This window comes from Peromyscus eremicus, chromosome 22, assembly GCF_949786415.1.
Source record: "Peromyscus eremicus chromosome 22, PerEre_H2_v1, whole genome shotgun sequence".
In the NCBI taxonomy this organism is placed as follows: domain Eukaryota; kingdom Metazoa; phylum Chordata; class Mammalia; order Rodentia; family Cricetidae; genus Peromyscus; species Peromyscus eremicus.
This window is the reverse complement of record NC_081437.1, coordinates 24,912,499-24,931,814: the sequence shown is the minus strand read 5'-3', so window position 1 is coordinate 24,931,814 and position 19,316 is coordinate 24,912,499. Positions and strand designations below refer to the sequence as shown.

The following is a 19,316-nucleotide window of genomic DNA, read 5'->3' as shown; positions in this document are numbered from 1 at the left end:
CGAAAGTACGAAAACAGAACTTACAAAAGACCTCTGCTTCAATCCCAGCTCCTGCCACAGGCTTTGGTCTTAAGCAAGTCAAATCTGTTGGGTCTGTGAGTCGTACAAATATTGAGGACAAGGCCACCCAAGTTAGATGAGCAGAGGCAACTTTATTCCATCACCGTGGGGTACCAGGACTTATAACTAGTTAGGGCCACAGGCAGGTATCTGGCTCTGTGACCCCAAGAAGGGGCCATAAGGGACATAGGGGGCATATGGACTTTTATAGCAAAAGTCCTTACACAGGATGGGGAGCACATTCCTGGGGTCGGATTACAGCCTCTGGGGAGTGTACCCCCAGAGTCAGGATTTACAGCCTGGGATTGCAGGGTATTAGTTCAAGATGTTTACACAGCCATTGGTCTATATCTGGGGAGAATGTAGGGCAAAGGGTCAGGTACTTTGTTTAAAGCAACTATCAGCCCCAATACCCTTAGAATATGCATATAGGCTATTTTTCATATTCCTACATTCTTCAAAATCCTTTCTGTAAATGCTGGGACAAGACTACCTACACCACAGACTTGCCAGGATAGGCAATCCTCTCTTTCCCTCTTTGTCTCTCTCTCCCCACGAGGCCACTCTGTACCCCCTTTCCCTCTCCCCCTCCCCCCCCCACTAATAAAACCCTCCACTTGAGTGCGGTCTGCATGACATGTCTCTCCCTCACCAGCCATGGGGCCCCTCGACTCCAGCCCACCAAGGTCTGTCTCCCTCCCACCGTTTTAAAAATACAACACACTTAGTAACTTGAATTCCTCTTCTCCTTATCTTCCTCCACACCCATTGTCTTCTCTGATTTTTCCCCCTCTTTGGGACTGGAGAGACGGCTCAGCAGTTACGATCACTGGCTGCTCTTCTAGAGGACCTGAGCTTGATTCACAGCACCCACATGGTGCACAGACATACATGCAGGCAATAGCCATATACATAAAATAAATATATTAATTAAATTGAAAGTTTTTAAATTCATTTTATGTGTTTGCCTGCATGTCTATGCATATTGTGTGCTGTGTCCACGGAGGCCAGCATGTGGCGTTAGAGCCTCTGCCACTGGTTGTGAGCACTGTGTCCTTACCCATTATCTTGCTCAGACATATAAAATAGTTTCCCATATGGGACCCGGAATTTACCCTTCCAGCCTCCCATCAATCGTTACCTTCTCTTCTTCCTTTTCAATTTCCTGAAAGAGTCTCCAGGGCTTACCTCCCCTCCCCTTCTTGTCTCAATAAACTGAAGTCTGATTTCCACCCTTGTGCTCTGTAAACTGTTCTGAGGGCGCAGTATACTCCCAACCACGAAAGCCTTTTCCTTATTGATGCTGCTCTGGGTGCCTTCTTACCCTGAACTTCATTTGGCATCCTGGGCCTGGTGCTGCCCTCAGCACTCTACCAGTTAGTTCTTCCTGGTGCTCTCTACCCACTCAGAGAAATATGCCCCAAAGGACCACATGCTAAGTACTTGCTCTGTAGAGTGCCCCTAATGGAAGGCAGTGGAGCCTTCAGGAGACAGGGTCTAGTGGGAAGTCTTTAGGTAGCTGATAATACATCCTTGAAGGAATTTTGGGGTACCAGCCTCTTCTTTGTTTTCTGCTTTCTGGCTATGAGGGGAGAAGTAGTTTGTCACATTGCCCACCTTTGCCCTCCAGAATGGCCACCTAATGCCACAGTCGGCCTGGTCTTCTCCTGGGACCTCCAAAACAGCCAGGCAAAGCAAGACTTTTCTTTTCATAAGTTAATCACCACATGTTTCATTATAGGGATAGGGCGTTGACTAACTCACTCACCTTAATCTTTTCAGCTTTTGGAGACAGGGTCTTGCTCAGTAGCACAGCATGGCCTTGAACTCAAGACAATCCCCCTGCCCCAGCCTCCCAAGTGCAGGGATTACAGGATGAGTCACCCCACTTGTGGCTTTCATCTCTCATGTAAGAGCTATCTACTGAACAAATTATTCCATAAACTTTCTTCACAAGTGTTCACTCAATTTCTGCTGTCATGTACGCATGTTTACAGAAGTATTTTGAACAGTGTACTGTCATGTTCACATGTTTAGAGGAGGGAATAATTTTTGGCTGGTAAGACTATAAAGGTAGCTGGGTGGTGGTGGCGCACACCTTTAATCCCAGCACTCGGGAGGCAGAGCCAGGTGGATCTCTGTGAGTTCGAGGCCAGCCTGGTCTATAGAGCGAGATCCAGGACAGGCACCAGAACTACACAGAGAAACCCTGTCTTGAAAAAGAACCAAAAAAAATTTTTTAAAAAGACTGTGAAGGCGAGTATGTTTAACTGAATTTATGAGGCAGCAAAGAGGGGAAGAATAGGAACATTCTGTTACTAGAGACTGGAGGCCAGTGATAGGGAAGCAGGAGGGGATGGGATAGGTAACATGTTAAACCTGGGTGATCAGAAGAGGTCTATTATTCCAAATATATATATCTTCTGTTTAAGCAATGCCCCACAGATAATATTGCTGCTTACCAACTTCCCTCGCTTGAACTTGGTAGCAATAATTAAGATAATAGGAAGTACTTGTTAATGATGGCTTTAATCTGAATTTGGGCTGGCTCTTAAGAAACCATCATAACTGGAGGGGAAGAGCACATCAACATTAAAAGGAGTCCACAGCGCTTCAGGATGGAGAACATTTGGCTCCCTGACCCAGCTGGCATCCAGTTCTACCGGAACAGCAGTCACTTGAACAATCGGAACTTCTTCAAGTACTGGCTCACTTCTTCCTTGGGGTATGGCCTGAGGGCGATGCACGTGGCAATGTTCTCTGGCTGCTCCAGCCACAGCATGTGGTCGATGTCCTTCTGCTGCAGGGCCTCAGCCAGCTCCTTCAAGGTGGTCTCATCAGCAGCCTACAAGTTGCAGAACACAAAACCCAGACTGAATGACCCAGTTAGGAAGTGTCAAAGCAGTAGTCCCTGGTGGGTGGAGGGTCTCTGAAACCAGAGATGTGGTTCCACTGAAAAATTATATAGCATCAGTTTCATCCCTGGTTTGCTATTCCCACTCCTCTTTAGGATCTTGTTTTTTGTTTGTTTGCTTGCTTGCTTGTTTGTTTGAGACAGGGTTTCTCTGTGCAGTTTTGGTACCTGTCCTGGATTCTGTTCTGTAGACCAGGCTGGCCTCAAACTCACAGAGATCCGCCTGGCTCTGTCTCCCAAGTGCTGGGATCAAAGGTGTGCACCACTGCTGCCCGGCTCCTTTAATTCTTTTTTTTTTTTTAATGATAACTATATTTTAATTTCAATGTTTAATTTATTTTATTTTTTATTTTTTAATTTTTTTGGTTTTTCGAGACAGGGTTTCTCTGTGTAGCTTTGGCACCTGTCTTGGATCTCACTCTGTAGATCAGGCTGGCCTCGAACTCACAGAGATCTGCCTGCCTCTGCCTCCCAAGTGCTGAGATTAAAGGCATGAGCCACCACCATCCGGCTCTCCTTAAATTCTTTTTAATCTGCTCCATTATATGCTTTTTGGTTAGCAGAATAGGATCTACGGCCTAACCCTTGACCTGGATGGAAACAACTTTCTGAAATCTCAGGAAGATCTACTGAAGGGGCACTAGCCCACTCAAGCATGTGGTTCTGGCAAGCCTTGCCCTTCTCCCCAATTCCCTCTGCCTTGCTAAAAACCTTTATATTACATTCCTAAAGCTAGCCACCAAGGTTCATTCCCTTATTTGGCCACTTCCTCCACCCGAGGCTGACTACCGAGGTCCAGCTATCAAAGTATTAAGGTCCGGCAATCAAAATCCCCCTTTGGTTCACCTAATTATCATGCCCAATCAAAATATACCACTGCATCTTAGCCCATTCTAACACAGACCTCCCCTTTTCTCTCTTCTTAAAAATTATACCTGAGGTCTGGCGGTGGTGGTGCACACCTTTGATCCCAGCACTCGGGAGGCAGAGCCAGGCAGATCTCTGTGAGTTCGAGGACAGCCAAGGCTACACAAAGAAACCCTATCTCAAAAAAAGAAAAAAAAAAAACCCACCTGCAAGGTCATTTGCTACTGTTTTTTCCACTGGAGTCAGAAATCAGTCACTTTACCTTTTCTTCCCTACTTAATAAAGGCTCTCTCTGTGAAAACAGATGTTTGGGTGTAGATTGTGCCTAATCCAGAGGAAGAAGTCTCCACTGTGTGGGGCTGGTTGGGGAAAGTGGAGGTGGATGTCTCCTTGATCTAGCAGGAGGGTTTCTGGTAAGAGTTAGCCCAGAGGTGAAGAGATGGCTCAGTCTCCAGGGACTACTGCTCTAACAGAGGACCAGAGTTTGCTCCCCAGTACCCACGATGGGTTGCTCTCCCAGCCTGTAACTACAGCTCCAGAAGAACCTACGCCCTCTTCTGTCTTCCAAGCATACTTGCACTCATGTGCATATACCCACACACAGACACACAGACACACAGACACAATTTTAATTATCTTTTTAAAAAATTTCAAGTTGATCCAATAGGCGTGTAAGGCACCTGGATGGGAAAGCACCCCTCACAAAGCTGAATGCGGATATAAACAGGCAGGTTGGCACGGTGGTCCCTTTGGCCACTGTTCCTCCATTCTCACGCCCTGACAAGTGTTTTCTTGCACAATTGTCTCTCTAGAGAAGCAGGTGCTATGTACATGGCAGGGTCATGAGACTGGAGGCGCAGAGCTTCTGAAAAATACAGGCCTCTTCCCAGCTCACCGAGCGCCTCTCTCCTTCTTAACAAACGGCCTCTATTTCCCTTACTAACCATGTTTATTAAGGCAGTGGTACTTTTAGGCACAGCTTTAAAAGGCATTACTGGTGCACAGGTAGAAAGGACCGCGCGTCCCCAGCTCCGCCCTCCCAGGGAATCTAAGGGACACGTGAACAACCCGTTTGTGCTGAGACGCCTGCGACGCGGGGTTTATGTCCGCTCGTTGCAGTCACGCCCTTCCCGGGAAGGTTCACTGCGCAGCCGCTCAGGCCGCAGACCGTTCCCCAAACTCCAACTATCTTGCCGTACCTACTCCCGGAAGTCAAGGTTTGGGCCCGAGTAGACCTACTTCCGGCCTCTGCACGCCCATCCCTTCACTTCCTTCCGGTTACGCTCCGACGACTCACCTCGAGAACCACCTTGCGCATGCGCCCCAGCTCCCGGAGGTACGCTACCGTGTGCGGATGGTCTCGGTGAAGATGCAAGGCTGCGGTGGCGGCGTGACAGGCCTGCGCTACCAGTGCGCCCGTGGGCCAGGAGAAAGGAGCCTGCGCTAGGTCCTTTCGTAACACTAAGTACTGTACAAGGATCTGCGGCTCCGCCCCAGAGCCTGCCATCTTCCTGACCATCTGAATGGCCGAGCCTACTCTGCGGTGCATGCTGGGATATGGGTGGAGCCGTGGGCGCCGCCATGTTTTTGTACGGCGGAAAGCGCAAAGCATGCTGGGGTCGGTGGGTTGCGTTTTTGAAGAACGCCCTGGGCGGGAATTCTTAAACTGGATCCTGAAGAGGAAGCAAGACTCGGCGGTAGACGGAGTAGCCGTCCTGCACAGCTCCTTCGGTGTTCGCGGGGAAGCCCGGCTGCATCGGAGTGGCCACGGCGGTGAGGTAGGCGTGGACACATCTGACAAGGACAAGGCAAGGGAGGCGGGCGGGGACACCTTGTTTATCCCGGGACCGTCAGGGTTTCCCCGAGTGGCAATAGAGAGATGATTGTTTGTCTCTTCCTGTTTACAGGGAAAGGGCGTTTGGGTCCGGGTTCAACTTGCCCTGTCCGGCCAGCTTCGTAGGAAAAAGCACTTGAGACGCGAAAGAGGAGATGGAGTCTGCGAATTCTTTGTGTCAAGGCGGAGAGTGCAAAGGAGGTATTGAGAGGGTTGGCTTTCCCTGTTCCGCAGCAAGAGCTCTTTCCAGACCTTGTTACAGAGTTGGGGCCGCAGTGGGCCATTACCTTGTTGATTAGATACGGGTTTGAGTCAGGGCTCTGCCTGTGATTTGGGCACGTTACTTTATAGTTCTGCTTCAGTTTCTTCCTCCCTCTTTCCCTCCTTTCTTTTAAATTTTTAATGTGAGGTAATAAACGACACGTGGGTTGAAATTGTTACTTAGAAACTTAAAAGTGAGTTTGATGACTTAATGTGTTAAAACTGTGCTGCGCACTCGGGAGGCAGAGAGGTGGATCTTTTTGAGTTCGAGGCCAGCCTGGTCTACCGAGCGAGATCTAGGAAAGGCGCAAAGCTACACAGAGAAACTCTGTCTCGAAAAACCAAAAAAAAAAAAAAAGAAAAGAAAAGAAAAACCTGCTGTCGCATGGGACCCATCCTCTGGATGATGGTTCTCAACCTGTGGGTCACGACTCCCTCGACAAACCTCCGTCTCCAAAATTATTTACATTCCGATTCATAACAGTAGCAAAATTACAGCTATGAAGTAGCAACGAAAATAATTTTATGATTGGGGGGGTCACCCCAACATGAGGAACTGTGTTAAAAGGTGGAAGCACCAGGAGGGTTGAAAAGCCCTGGTCTAGAACTAAATGACTGTGTGTGTATCCCAAGTTGGCCTGGAACGCTACAGTGATCCTCTACCACTTCTGTCTATCTGTCTAAGACAAGTCACACGTGAAAGTCTGTGAACGCTGAGCAGACCTAGCCTGGTCAGGTGCTCCAACAGTCTGCCTGTCAACTCTGACATCCAAAAGATGGAAACATTTGGCTAGTGCCGTGTGGGTTTTCTCCCTCTGCCTGGTCATTGCGGCTTTTGGTTGTATGAGCCTGGAGAGGAACGGGATACAGCAGAGAAAAGTGGTAACACCTGTGCTGAGGCGCCTGGGGAAATAAGACAGGCGTCAGTGAGTGCATAAGAAAAGCAGGTGAAATGTAATGGTGCTGCATATTGTGGGTCTTTTGATCTTGTGCAAGTTTTTTTTTTTTTTAAATGAGATAGACACTAGTAATTGATGTCTAGCCTTGACTTAGCTCATAGGTGAATGAGCTAAGTGTGGGCTGTCCCAAGGCAAGTGAGCAGATTTTTGTGTCTGTATATTCTTGTGAACCCTGCAAAGTGGATACTGGATCTGCTTTAGGAACCCAGTTACGGGGTCTTAATGTCAGAAGCACGGGACTTCTACAGGGAGATTTCATGTGTCTGTGGTAAAGCTATTGAGGCTTGTCCTTTTCCACCCTGTACATGTGCTTCTGTGATAAACAGGCTTAGAGAAGTGCTGTTGCTCCCCACAAAGCAAGCAGTAGGCAGACCAGAGTCTCCTGTTCCCTTTAAATAAGTGTCCTGATTAGGGAGTGCTTTTACACCAGTGTTCAACAGAGAGGTTGATGGTCTCTGGTTTGCTTGTCTGGTCCTCCGGTTTTATAAATTTATGGCAGGTGGGTGGCCCACACCTTTAATCCCAGCACTCTGGTAGAGGCAGGTGAATCTCTGTGAGTTCAAGGCCAGCCATATAGCAGAGGTCCTGTCTCAATGAATAAATAAATTGAGGGCAAATATCTTATTTAACAGTTTACCTGGCTCCCAAATCCTAGTTAAATGAGACATCTATTTTGGTGACTGTTTTTGGTTTGTCAACTTGGTACACCTATGAAGAGGGAACCTCAGCTGAGGAATGACCTCATCAGATTGGTCCGTGGGCATTTCTTTAGGACATTTTTTTTTTTTAATTTTTATTGCTAATAGATGGAGGAGGGCCTACCCCACTGTGGGTGGAACGGCCCCTGGGCAGGTGGTCCTGGGTTGTGTCTGACAGCTGGCTGAGCAGGAGAAAGCAAGTCAGGAAGTGTGTTCCTCCATGGTCTCTGCTTCAGTTCCCACCCTGAGTTCCTGTCACCCCCCCAGGCAGATGGTTCTGGTTGTCTAAGAAAGCAAACTGAGCAAGAGTTCCTCCAACAGTTCCTGCCGTCGGTTTCTATGACTCCTCCCCATGATGGACGGAACCTGTAAGGTGAAGCAGCGCTTTCCTCCCAAAGTTGCTGCTTTGGGTCAGAGTGTGGCACCGCAAACCATTACTTCTTGGTGTGTGCGTTTTGCCAGTTAAACCCTTGTCCGATTGTGAAGTCTTTTTTTTTTTTTTTTTTCCATTTTCTTAGGTGTTTTAGCTCACCTGGAAAGACTAGAGGCCCAGATGAACAGATGGGATAGAAAGTCTGAAGAGCCGGCCGTTCCCACAAAGGAACATTCTCTTAGAGCCAAGATTCAGGAACTGCAGAGACAGCGAGATCAGCTGAGGGCTGAAGTGAAGGGACGGCAAGCCAGAGTGAGTAGAAAAGCCTCGTGGGCTCTCCGGGGGTGTGAGGATCAGCTACGATCCCCAGATCTGTAAACCGGGAGGGATCACATGCTTTACTCGGGATCATGCCGGAATGCGTTCAAGTCTTTGATTCTCTTCAAATAGTCAGACCTGCGGAGATAGAGCCAGGCCTGTTGACTAATAATCGTCAGGTGGCGATGAAGAGGCAGGAGAGCTCTTCGTAACAGCCCCCTGCCTTCTCTCACAGACACCTGACCTGGTACCTCAGCCTCAGCAGATCTAAGTCGTTTGTCATTTTCCCATTGGTGCCAATGTTCTGTCACCCGGTCTCAGAATTTCACAGTGAACACCGGCCATCCCTTCTTTCTGGTGTCCACTCTAGCTGAAGTCCGGTCAACAGATCTGTCAAGTGGTCCTTTCTGCTGTCTGTACTTCTCCTCTGCCATACATTAAGTATTATCAACACACGTGGTAAACCACTTACCAGGTGGGTTGGATCCTAGGATAATTACAGTAGTTCGGGGGTCTCTTAATAGTTCCATTTTCCCACTAAATCCTGCAGGGCCAAGAAAATGTTACAAAACGTCACACTCACGTGATGCCCATCGTTACCCAAGGCCAGCCTTCCCTCCGGTTCCCTCCCTCCCTTCCCACTCTTTCTCCTTTTCTTTAGTTTGCTTTTTACTGAAGTAAAGTACATGTAATGTGGAGAGGCCGGTGAGCATCTTAAGGGAATCCAGCCAGCTTTCTGCTGGAAGTGGAAACTTAGGATAGTACCAGTACCCCAGAATTAGCCTTTTGCCTCCTGTTGTTAATCATGCCTTTCGGTGTAACCACCGATCCAGTTTCTGGTACCAAGAGTGGTTTTTTTTTTTTTTTTTTTCGAGACAGGGTTTCTCTGTGTAGCTTTGCGCCTTTCCTGGAACTCACTTGGTAGTCCAGGCTGGCCTCGAACTCACAGAGATCCACCTGGCTCTGCCTCCCAAGTGCTGGGATTAAAGGCGTGCGCCACCACCGCCCGGCCCCAAGAGTGGTTTTACCAGGGGGCAGGAGAGATGGCTCAGAGGTTAAGAGTACTGGCTGTTCTTCCAGAACTGGGTCATGAGTTCAATTCTCAGCAACCACGTGTTGGCTCACAACCATCTGGACTGAGATCTGGTGCCCTCTTCTGGCCTGCAGACATATGTGCAGGCAGAGCACTGTATACATAATAAATAAATAAACCTTTAAGAAAAGAAAGGTTTTACCTGATTTTGAACAGTGTTTTGGATCTTGCTCCTTAGCCTGGCCTGAATTCACTCTGACCCAGGCCACACTAGACCATGCAGTCTTCCTGGCTCAGCCTCACAGGGCCGCCACACCTGAACTCCGTATAGCTGTAGACCATAAACTCTCCTGTCTTGCTTGTTTTGCTAAGAGTACAGTCTGTGAGACTGATTCAGACCATCACCGCTGTGAGGCAGCTTTGTTTCCTGACTGTTACGGTTTACCTGTTCCGCTGTTGACGCCATGTGGGTCATTATGAAGATTGCTGCTGTGACATTCTTGTCGCTTTTGTTACATTAAAAACAATGCTTTCCGCCAGGTGGTGGCACACGCCTTGAATCCCAGCACTGGGAGGCAGAGGCAGGCAGATCTCTGTGAGTTCAAGGCCAGCCTGGGCTACAGAGTGAGTTTCTGGACAGGCACCAAAACAACACAGAAACCCTGTCTCGAAAAAAACAGAAAACAAACAAATAAAATAGCATTTGAGATCACAGTGGCCCCATTCAGGAGAGAGTGGAGAGCTCTGTCCTTATGTCCCCAAACCCAGCTGCTTGAACCCAATTATGAAGAGGTGGCCTTGTGGCAAACTTGAGTTTGACCACCGGGACAGGACATGCTGTCTGTGGGCTGAACAGCTGTGCTCTAGGGCTGTAATGACCAATGTGGGGTGCTGAAGGGAGAGTGCTTTACCAGGATGTGGCATTGCCAGTTTTAAAGGTTTGTCATCATGGTGGAGTGTAGTAGTACCTTATTATGGACTTACTTAGTATTTGACTTTTTTCTTGTCATTCTGTAAAGAGCAAAATGTAAGTGTTTTTATAACATTGCATATTTACACAATATTAAGTGTTATTGATAATCTACAGATAATTCAAAGTGTACAAGAAGTGGAGGTTGTATGCAAATACTCTGGCCTTTTTTAGGCAGGGGACTTGAGCATCCATAGATTTGGGTGTCCGCAGTGGGTCCTAGAATCAGTCTCTCTTCAGCACTGTGCTATGCCTGTGTGAGTGAGATTCCTGAGTCTTCCAAGCATTCTTCTTACAGCCTTTGAAGTAAGTAAATAAATGTCATCAACTAGGATTTGTTTTTCCTTTACGTATTTTGGGTTTGAGTCCTTTAGACTATGGCTTGCCTTCCACGCTCTGTAAGTGGAGGTGAGTTTTGAGTTTTTGTTTCATAAGTCTTCATCTAACACAGTAATGGTGGGGCTCTGTTATTTTATACTTCCTTTCATCTTTCAGAGATAGTTCATGCTTACCTCCACCGTCTGCCAGTATGCCTCCAAACAGAACATCTTGAAAAGATCACTTGTCTCATGATATGGTAGTCTAGTTGGTCCTGTCTGGATTCTGTTTGGTTCCATTGGTCTGTTTAACAGCTGGCCTTATATTTTGAGGAGCAGGTATTTTAGGCTGTGATGTCTGTAGCAGCTACATAGCTCTGCTCTTTTTTGTATGAAAGATGTGTAAAATGGGCATGGTGTGAGCTGGTTAAGTCTAATTTTAAAGATTTATTTACTATGTATACAGTGTTCTGTCTGCATGTATGCCTGCACACCAGAAGAGGGCACCAGATCTCATTATGGATGGTTGTGAGCCACCATGTGGTTGCTGGGAATTGAACCCAGGTCCTCTGGAAGAGCATCTAGTGCTCTTAACCACTGAGCCATCTCTCCAGCCCTAAACCTAGTTTTAAAAAAGCACCCTGCTGGTCATGGTGGCACAGGCATGGTATTGCTAACACTTGAGAGATTAAGAGAGAAAGATCCAGAGTTCAGGACCAGCCTGGCTGTCGTGACACAAGCTGTTTGTAGTTTGGTAACCCTGAAGTGTGTGGTTTTGTCTTTTAGATGTTCCTGAGTGTTTTGTTGTATACATTTGAAGGCCAGGTATGGCGCACACCTTTAAACCCAGCACTCTTGAGGCAGAGGCAGGTGGATCTCTGTGAGTTTGAGGCCAGCCTGGGTTACAGAGTGAGTTCCTGGACAACCAGAGCCACGTGATAGACCCCATCTCAAAAAAAAAAAAAAAAAAAGAAATACCTTTGACCTTATATTAAGTTGGACATCATTTTTGTTCATGCTTAAGGATGTCATCTATATCTCCAGGCCCACGTTTTCAAGATTAAGCATTAATCTTATTAGGTGATATTCTTGTTTGCGTGTGGTTCCTTTTTCTTTCTTTCTTTCTTTTTTTTTTTTTTTTTCTTCAGCGTTATAGTCTCTGTCTTTGATGTTTGAGAGTTTTATGTCATAATGAGGTCAGGTATGATATTTATTTGGCTTGGTGATGCTTAAATTCATACTTGAAGTTTTTCATTTATTGAAAAATGTGACCATATTATCATTTCAAGTAATGCATCAGTGGCATTCTTTGCTATGTTTCTGGGATTCCCAGGAATTGTGGGTTTTTTTGTTTTGTTTTAGTTTGTATGAATGTTTTCCTGTAACAGATCTATACTGATTTTCCAATCTTACTTTTGCTTTCATGCTTGTTTTAATAAATATTTTAAAAAATACCTGTTTCATTTAACCACCCTTTCTTTTTTTTTTTTTTTTTTTTTTTGTTTGTTTGTTTGTTTTTTGGTTTTTTGAGACAGGATTTCTCTGTAGTTTTGGTGCCTGTCCTGTCCTGAAACTCACTCTGTAGACCAGGCTGGCCTCGAACTCGCAGAGATCCGCCTAGCTCTGCCTCTCGAGTGCTGGGATTAAAAGTGTGCACCACCACCACCTGGCTTAATCACCTTTTCTTAATATTGTTTCTTTTTTGGTGTTTTTTCTAGCATCTGTTAATTACACATATGCATTTCATTCTGACATTTTCATGTGTGTGTATAGAGTACTCCCTTACCCTTTGTCCCCACTCCCACCCTTAGGCCCTTTTCCCAACCTGTTCCCTTCTACTTCCATGGTTTTTTGTTTTATTTTTCAAGGCAGTGACCCAGTGGCTTTCATTGGGTTGCTTCTAAGGTTATGGGTAAGGGTTTGTTTCCAAAAGTATGTGCACCTTACCAGTGGCTCTGTCACTGAAGAAAACGTCTCTCCATCCCCCATCAATCATGGTGTATAATCCTTAGGAAGGTGTAGGAACCCATGAGCCCTTTTCTCTTCCATTATAGCAGTGGTTCTCAACCTTCCCAAAGCTGCGACCCTTTCATGCAGTTCCTCATGTTGTGGTGACTCCAACCATAAAATTATTTTGTTGCTACTTCATAACTGTAATTTTGCTACTGTTATGAATCATAATGAAAATATCTGTGTTTTCTGGTGGTCTTAGGTGACCCCTGTGAGAGGGTCATTTGACACACACACACACACACACACACACACACACACACACACACACCCCGGGGTCACGACCCACAGGTGGAGAACTGGTGCTCTAGATTGTCAAGTGGACAGAACCACCAATCAATGTAGTATGCTTGCTAATTTTTCCTAGTGATGAGTATGAGAAAAACATTAGAAGGGTCCTGAGTTAGATTACCCTCCTCCAGAGACTTGAGTTTTGGCTTCCCAGCAGGTGGCTAGCACACGGCTGCTGAGGTGGTCTAGTTCTCCTTTGTCCTTAGTCCTAGGGTGCAGCCCTTCCCCAGTCACAAGTTTGAAAGTGTGCTGGGGACAGGTCTGTCTTCTGCTTCGCCTTATAACCATTAGCAGGTTCTTTTTGTGACGTTTCTTAGACCCCAGCCACACACGTGCAGGTCTGGACTTAGCAAGTGCCAGGACAGACCGTGTGTGTGTGGATGTGGGTTCCCTTCCTGGTGGGATCTTGGCTACCCTGGTAGGGTTGGTCTTCCGTGGTCCCCCACACAGTGAAAGTACACCTTGAAATGCAGATGAGCGCATGCTCAGCGCATGCTCCGAGTCAAGGGGGCCTGCAGGAGAGCCAGCTTCTTCAAAAGCACTTGGTTGGTGGTGTTTATCTTCCCAATCCTGTGTGGGTTTCGATAATGCCTTCAGACCGTTTTCTGTTCGCTGGTGTAGCTCACCCGCTTGCACACTTACCTCCGAGGAAAAGGTAGCTGCTCATCCTTTTGCACACTTACCTCAGGGAAAGGTAGCTGCTCACCCGCTTGCACACTTACCTCAGGAAAAGGTAGCTGCTCACCCGCTTGCACACTTACCCCAGGAAAAGGTAGCTGCTCACCCGCTTGCACACTTACCCCAGGAAAAGGTAGCTGCTCACCCGCTTGCACACTTACCTCAGGAAAAGGTAGCTGCAGTGTGAGTGTGCGTCCTGGCCCCGAAACCCTCCAGTCTGGCCCCGACCAGCTCTCCCAGCTTTGCCTTGCCGTCTGTCTTGTCCACCCTGCGCTCATCCTAGACTTTGTTCACACCCTTTTCTCGCTCCCCTGCCGTCTTGTCCATTCCCGTCAGAACCCTGGTTCATTAGCTGGCAGTTTCCACTCCGATTCCTCACATCCTGACCTCCATCCTCTCCCTCTGCTGTCCATCACAGCACCACTGAGTGGTCACAGATGCCTTACAGAATAGAGAAGCTGCCCTGTTTTCATACAGTCAAATGGTGGCCGAGACCTGTGGTGCCCTGTTGTAACCAGTCAGCTTTGCTGCATATCCTGTAGGTAAAAGCATCTTCGGCCAATGAAGACTTAAACCAAACAGTGGAGATCAGTGAGCAGGAGGTTCTGGAAAGGCAATGGAGAAACGTGAAAGCCATTCTGCAGGCCTATCGGTTTACAGGTAGGCCTTTGTTCTGATCTGACTTTTTCTTTCTTTTCTTTTTTCTTTTTTTTTTTTTTTTTTTTAAACTAAAGTTTTTCCGAGACAGGGTTTCTCCTTGTTGTTTTGGTGCCTGTCCTGGAACTTGTTCTGTAGCCCAGGCTGGCCTCGAACTCACAGAGATCCACCTGGCTCTGCCTCCCGAGTGCTGGGATTAAAGGCATGTGCCACCACCACCCGGCTAGACTGTTCTTAGTTGGCTAGCTGTATGTATTATTAGGCCAGACTTGGTTCCTGAGAACTTACTTGCTCACCCCGCCATACACACACAAGCTGGCATGCTGCTTTGTAGGCCTGTCCACCTGAAGATCAGCCTCCTTAGACAGTAAAAGATTGGTGGCTGGCTGAAACTACTTCTTTTCATGATATTCATTTGCTAGACCTTCTACTACAGTAGTTCTCAACCTGTGAGTCGTGACCCCCTTTTAGGGAGAGGGGTTGAACAACCCTTTCACAGGGGTTGCGTGTCAGATATTTATGATTCAAAACAGTAGCAAAATTGCAGTTATGAAGTAGCAGTGAAAATAATGTCATGGCTGGGGTGACCACACATGAGGAACTGTCTTAAAGGGGGGCTGCAGCGTTAGGAAGGTTTCCCGCTTGCCTGTGTTATGGGAGTGGTTTCAGCTTCAAATCTGTTACATCATAAATAGGAGTTTGTTTTTCATCGGTGCCACAGAGGACTGAGAAGAATAGACTGAGGACTATCATAAACTAGAAGCCAGGGACTATAAAGAATACACAGAATAAAATTCTCTCATTTTTCCCTCAGTATTTGATATTAGGGTGTCTTCTCACTTCCCCATCCTTCCATAACTTTAACCACTTGGGCTCATGTGAACACTCACAGCAGGGGGTGGGGTGGAGTGTCTGATGCCTTTTATTTGGCTGGCACTGTGCACATTGTGTGTTAATGTACCAGGCCGTCTGCAGGCTGCTAGAGTGCCCAGACAGCAGCCCACGACCTGTGATGGGCATCTGAGAGGTGTTGTCTCTCTCTGTCTGCCCAGGGCTCAGCGGGAAGCTGACCAGCCGTGGAGTCTGTGTGTGCATTAGCACTGCCTTTGAAGGGAACCTACTGGAGTCCTACTTTGTCGACCTCGTCATAGGGAAGCCACTCCGGATACACCACCATTCCATCCCAGCCTTCATCCCTCTAGAAAAGATAGCCACAGCATACCTACAGACTGATATCCAGCGCTTCCTGTTCTGTCTCTGCGAGTACCTGAACGCCTACTCGGGGAGGAAGTACCAGACAGACCAACTGGAGGTATTTGTGTAGGGATTTTGTGTCCCATTTTATTGCCCATGACAGACTTAAAAGGAAGACAGAATATGCTTTCTTTTTCTTTTTCTTTTTCTTTTTTTTTTTTTTTTCTTTTAAAACAGGTTTCTTGGGTTGGGGATTTAGCTCAGTGGTCAAGCACAAGGCCCTGGGTTCGATCCTCAGCTCAAAAAACAAAAAACAGGTTTTTCTGTATAACAGCTCAGGCTGTCCTGAAACCTTGTAGACACAGAGATCCTCCTGCCTCTGCCTCCCGAGTACTGGGATTAAAGGCTTGCACCACCACCACTTGGCTAAGAGCGTGCTTTCTTAAAGATTTATTTTTGATACAGAGTTCTTCAATCTTAGCTGGTCTTGAACTTGGGCCAATATACTGGTCTCTGCCTCCTAAATGCTGGGATTACAAGTGTGTGCCAGCATAGCTGATTTTGTTTTTATTATTTATATATAAATTTATTTTTTGCAAGGCTGGAGGCCTTGTGCCTGAACCTAAAGCAAGTTCCCTCTTTATTTCACACCCTTTTGCAACTCTCAGTGATGTTGAAGGACAGGTCTGGTTACAGGATCCCATTCCTAATGGTGACCCTCACATTTTTATCACAAGACGGAGTTGCCATGCTGTTAATTCAGCAAGGATTTTGAGCTCTGATGTTCTATGCTCAATGTTGTGCTGACCCTAAGTGCAGATGTCCAGTACCATAGAGGACTGCTGATTGTCTTCTCCTGAACGCTAGCCTGACTTCTAAGGGTGGGAACCAGAGGCAGGAAGTAAATACAAAGGAAGGAAGTGACCTCTGTAGCTGGGCAGTTCCACCTCTGACCGGGTATCAATTAAAGAAAATGTCTTTCCATAGAAGATAGTCTCAGTGAAACTCCCTCTGTTCCCTCATCGTTCACTGAAGTACTTCCCACCAGACTCTCGATGGACTTTTGTCCCTTTGAGACAAGATTTTGTGTATGTCGGGCTGGAGAGGTTGCCCCACACCACAAGGTGCCTGTGGAGCAGTCATGGTCACACCCTCTCTTTGTGCCTTGCCCCGCCAGACTGACTTCAGCGCCTTCCTCACTGGACCTTTGCAGAGAAACGCCCTGTGCAACTTGCTGTCATTTACCTATAAAGTGGATCACGAGCGCCAGACCTCCTCCTTCAGTGCCAGATTGCTGTATGAGGACCTCACAGCAACTGTCCCCACAGACGTCACCGTGACGTGTGCAGGTACGAGGAATGATGCCCCTGAAGAAACCGCGTCCTCTAGTTTAAGCAAATGGAGGGAACTGTGTAGAGTAACATCAAGTGGACCACTTACAGTCCCTTCTTTTCACACGCTAGAGATGTTCTAAGATACAAAGAGAATTTGTTCTACAGCTCTTCTTTGTAAATGCCAAGCATCATTATCTTAGTTTTCCACATTCCTTGCCTTTCCCAGATTAGCCAGAATTCTTGTTTTCATGGGCGTGTGCCCCCCCTCCCCCCAGATAGACAACTCAGGCAGAGTCCTGGGGTTGTCTGTGATGAAGTTAGCGGACACTTAGCCCTCTAGAGTATATTCTGTAAGGGGTGGGTTTTCAGGGTTAGCCAGGAGACTTGTTTTCACTTGTGTAGGAACCATAATAATCTGACATGGGCAGTAACTGATGATGCTACAAGCTTCACACCCACGGGTTTTAGGTTGTTCTAGTCTCTATTTTTTCCTAAGTTCCTATTCTCAAAATGACCTTGTTCTGGTAAGGAGCAGCCAGGCTCTCCAGAGCTAGAGGAAACTAAAAAGTCACATGGGTCTGGAAGAGTGGTGACCTGGTTCTGATTCCTCGGGTTGGATTAATGAGCTTGACAGAACCTTTTCCTTTGGCGGCAGCAGCATCGTCCGCTCGTTGGGAAGAGCTCAGAACGTCCCATGAAATGCTCTTCCGAGCCAAGCCCCTGCACCAGGTGTTCGCTTCATTTTCCAAACCAGTTGAAAGGCTGGATTTGAGCCTAGTCTCCTGAAAAACTGCTATTGGGGATACATCCGAAGTGAATCGGTTCGTGCTGCCTGCAGTCCAGGACCTGTCAACAAAGCTGTGCAGAGCGGATGCTTGCCTGGACACCACCCTTGCCATGAGACTAGACACCCACTTCGTCGCTTGTTGAGTTCCTGTCTGTGGACACTGGGCGACTTGGACAGTTCTCCTTGATTGCCTGATCACTCGGTACAGTACTCCAGAGCATCTCTTCCTCTCTTAGTACCGCTTGATTGGCTCATATGTTTATATTCTTGCTGAGAATCAGCTCAATTAGGGGTAACTGAAGACCTTTTGTCGGCATCTCTAGCTTCTGTGGGAGCTATAAATCTATGATAGGGCATGTAGTTCAGAAGGGAAAGTGTTTAACCCCTGCTTTGGAGTAGCATGTTCTAGGTCACTGTTTGATGGGAGAAAGTACTTTTGGTAATTAGGGGTTCTTTGTATTTAATAGTTTCCTAAATTATCTGGGTGGAGAGCTGAAGGCATGAAGTCACTTGGAGAAAGCAGTGTTAGAAATCTGCACATCAGTCAGTGGACCCTCCCCTGTCGTCTGCTCCTGCACGCTCCAGGCCTGGCTGTCTGTCCCATCCTCTTTCTGTTCCTAAATGCTCTTAACATCCCTTTTCCTTCTAACCATGGCTGTCGGGTGTGCAGCATGCATTGCTCCTTGGTAGAACTTCTTAACATCTGTTTAGACCTATCTGCTGGTCACGTTCTCCTGTTACAATTCCTGTTTCTCCTCTGCTAGTCCCAAGACAGACCTTGATCCTCCACAGGCCCAGCATTTGGGCCTCACTCGGAACTAGCTGCTTCCTGGAAATCTCCGTGTATGGGAGCTCCAACAAACTCCAGGAAGACTATAGGAGGGATAAGCCCCATGGGTCACCCTACGGAGGCTTAGAATAAAAGGTTCAGTCCAGTTTCCGCCCTCTAGGCACATGGTGGGTGGGGGAGGAGGTGTCGCGGTAACAGAATTGCCACACCGGCGCCATCAAGTTGAGTAAAGCTTTTAATAAAACAGTCCTGTTCTTGATCAACACCTGCAGACTCTCCGTTGAAGCAGTAGCGAAGGCGGCTGTAGCAAGAGCTCAGAAGACAAGGCAATGTCGGAAGGTTGTTCTTAAACAGGTTAAAAATATAAATGTAGAAGATCTGTTCATATATTTTTCTTTCAGAAATCGCCCCCCTCCCCCTCCCAGGTGACAGGAAATATTGCACTTTCTGCTCTCGTGACTAAGGTGACATGGGTTCCAGAAGAACCATTCAAGATTATCAGGAACGTCGGGGTAAGGGCCACTGACCTAACTGGACCGGAGGAGGCAGCCCGCCCCCCGCCCATGGAGCTCTCCTCATCCAGTGAAAAGCCCTGCTGAAGTTCCAGCCGGGCGGGGAGCGTTCTCCACACTGGGCCTTCCTCAGCAGTGCCCACGGCACAGGCGGCTTCACTCAGCCTCTCTACTCACAGTGGCCACGGCCTCTCGGGCTGGAGGGCTGAGCTGGAACCAAGGCTGCTCCGTACGTACTATGCCTAAGACCCCTACTCTGGGGAAGCTACAGGCACAACGAGGAGGAGGAGGAGGAGGAACGGCCACCCTCAGAGCTCACATCCACACAGGAAGGAAGGCTGAGGAAACCGGAAACCTAAAGTCTATGGGAATGTGCATGTCAACGGTTGGGAACACCGGGACTTGGTCAGTGGCCTTCTCCCAGAAGCCTTCCTTCCCTTCTGCTGTGGACCACGGGGG

General features: G+C 47.5%; 2 protein-coding genes across 4 annotated transcripts; one reads left to right on the top strand and one right to left on the bottom strand.

The window, feature by feature from the left end:
* Nucleotides 1-2,570: 2,570 nt before the first annotated feature.
* Ptrhd1 (peptidyl-tRNA hydrolase domain containing 1) lies at nucleotides 2,571-5,405 on the bottom strand. 3 transcript variants are annotated; one of them, XM_059248470.1, is made up of 2 exons: nucleotides 5,139-5,405; nucleotides 2,571-2,905 (listed from the first exon to the last, which is right to left on the bottom strand). In XM_059248470.1, the coding sequence occupies exons 1-2, from the start codon at nucleotides 5,388-5,390 to the stop codon at nucleotides 2,735-2,737; spliced, it is 423 nt and encodes a 140-aa protein (XP_059104453.1). In that variant the 5' UTR covers nucleotides 5,391-5,405; the 3' UTR covers nucleotides 2,571-2,734. The 3 variants fall into 3 exon arrangements, 1 of the variants encoding a protein (XP_059104453.1); XR_009375726.1 differs by lacking the exon at nucleotides 5,139-5,405 and adding an exon at nucleotides 4,786-5,031 and having other exon boundaries at nucleotides 2,791-2,905; XR_009375725.1 differs by lacking the exon at nucleotides 5,139-5,405 and adding an exon at nucleotides 5,041-5,125 and having other exon boundaries at nucleotides 2,794-2,905.
* Cenpo (centromere protein O) lies at nucleotides 5,145-17,702 on the top strand. The gene is made up of 8 exons (XM_059248471.1): nucleotides 5,145-5,619; nucleotides 5,749-5,876; nucleotides 8,112-8,278; nucleotides 14,126-14,243; nucleotides 15,293-15,552; nucleotides 16,612-16,783; nucleotides 17,124-17,129; nucleotides 17,424-17,702. Exons 2-8 carry the CDS (start codon nucleotides 5,831-5,833, stop codon nucleotides 17,552-17,554), a joined length of 900 nt encoding a protein of 299 aa, XP_059104454.1. The 5' UTR covers nucleotides 5,145-5,619; nucleotides 5,749-5,830; the 3' UTR covers nucleotides 17,555-17,702.
* Nucleotides 17,703-19,316: the final 1,614 nt, after the last annotated feature.

Bases quoted from the DNA above. Each gene is read 5' to 3' on its own strand.
- Ptrhd1 (XM_059248470.1), bottom strand. From the start codon at position 5,390: ATGCACCGCAGAGTAGGCTCGGCCATTCAGATGGTCAGGAAGATGGCA. The intron at 2,906-5,138 runs GTGAGTCGTCGG...TGCAACTTGTAG, and splicing joins TGCGCAAGGTGGTTCTCGAG to GCTGCTGATGAGACCACCTT.
- Cenpo (XM_059248471.1), top strand. From the start codon at position 5,831: ATGGAGTCTGCGAATTCTTTGTGTCAAGGCGGAGAGTGCAAAGGAG. The intron at 5,877-8,111 runs GTATTGAGAGGG...CCATTTTCTTAG, and splicing joins AGGCGGAGAGTGCAAAGGAG to GTGTTTTAGCTCACCTGGAA. The intron at 15,553-16,611 runs GTATTTGTGTAG...TTGCCCCGCCAG, and splicing joins ACCAGACAGACCAACTGGAG to ACTGACTTCAGCGCCTTCCT.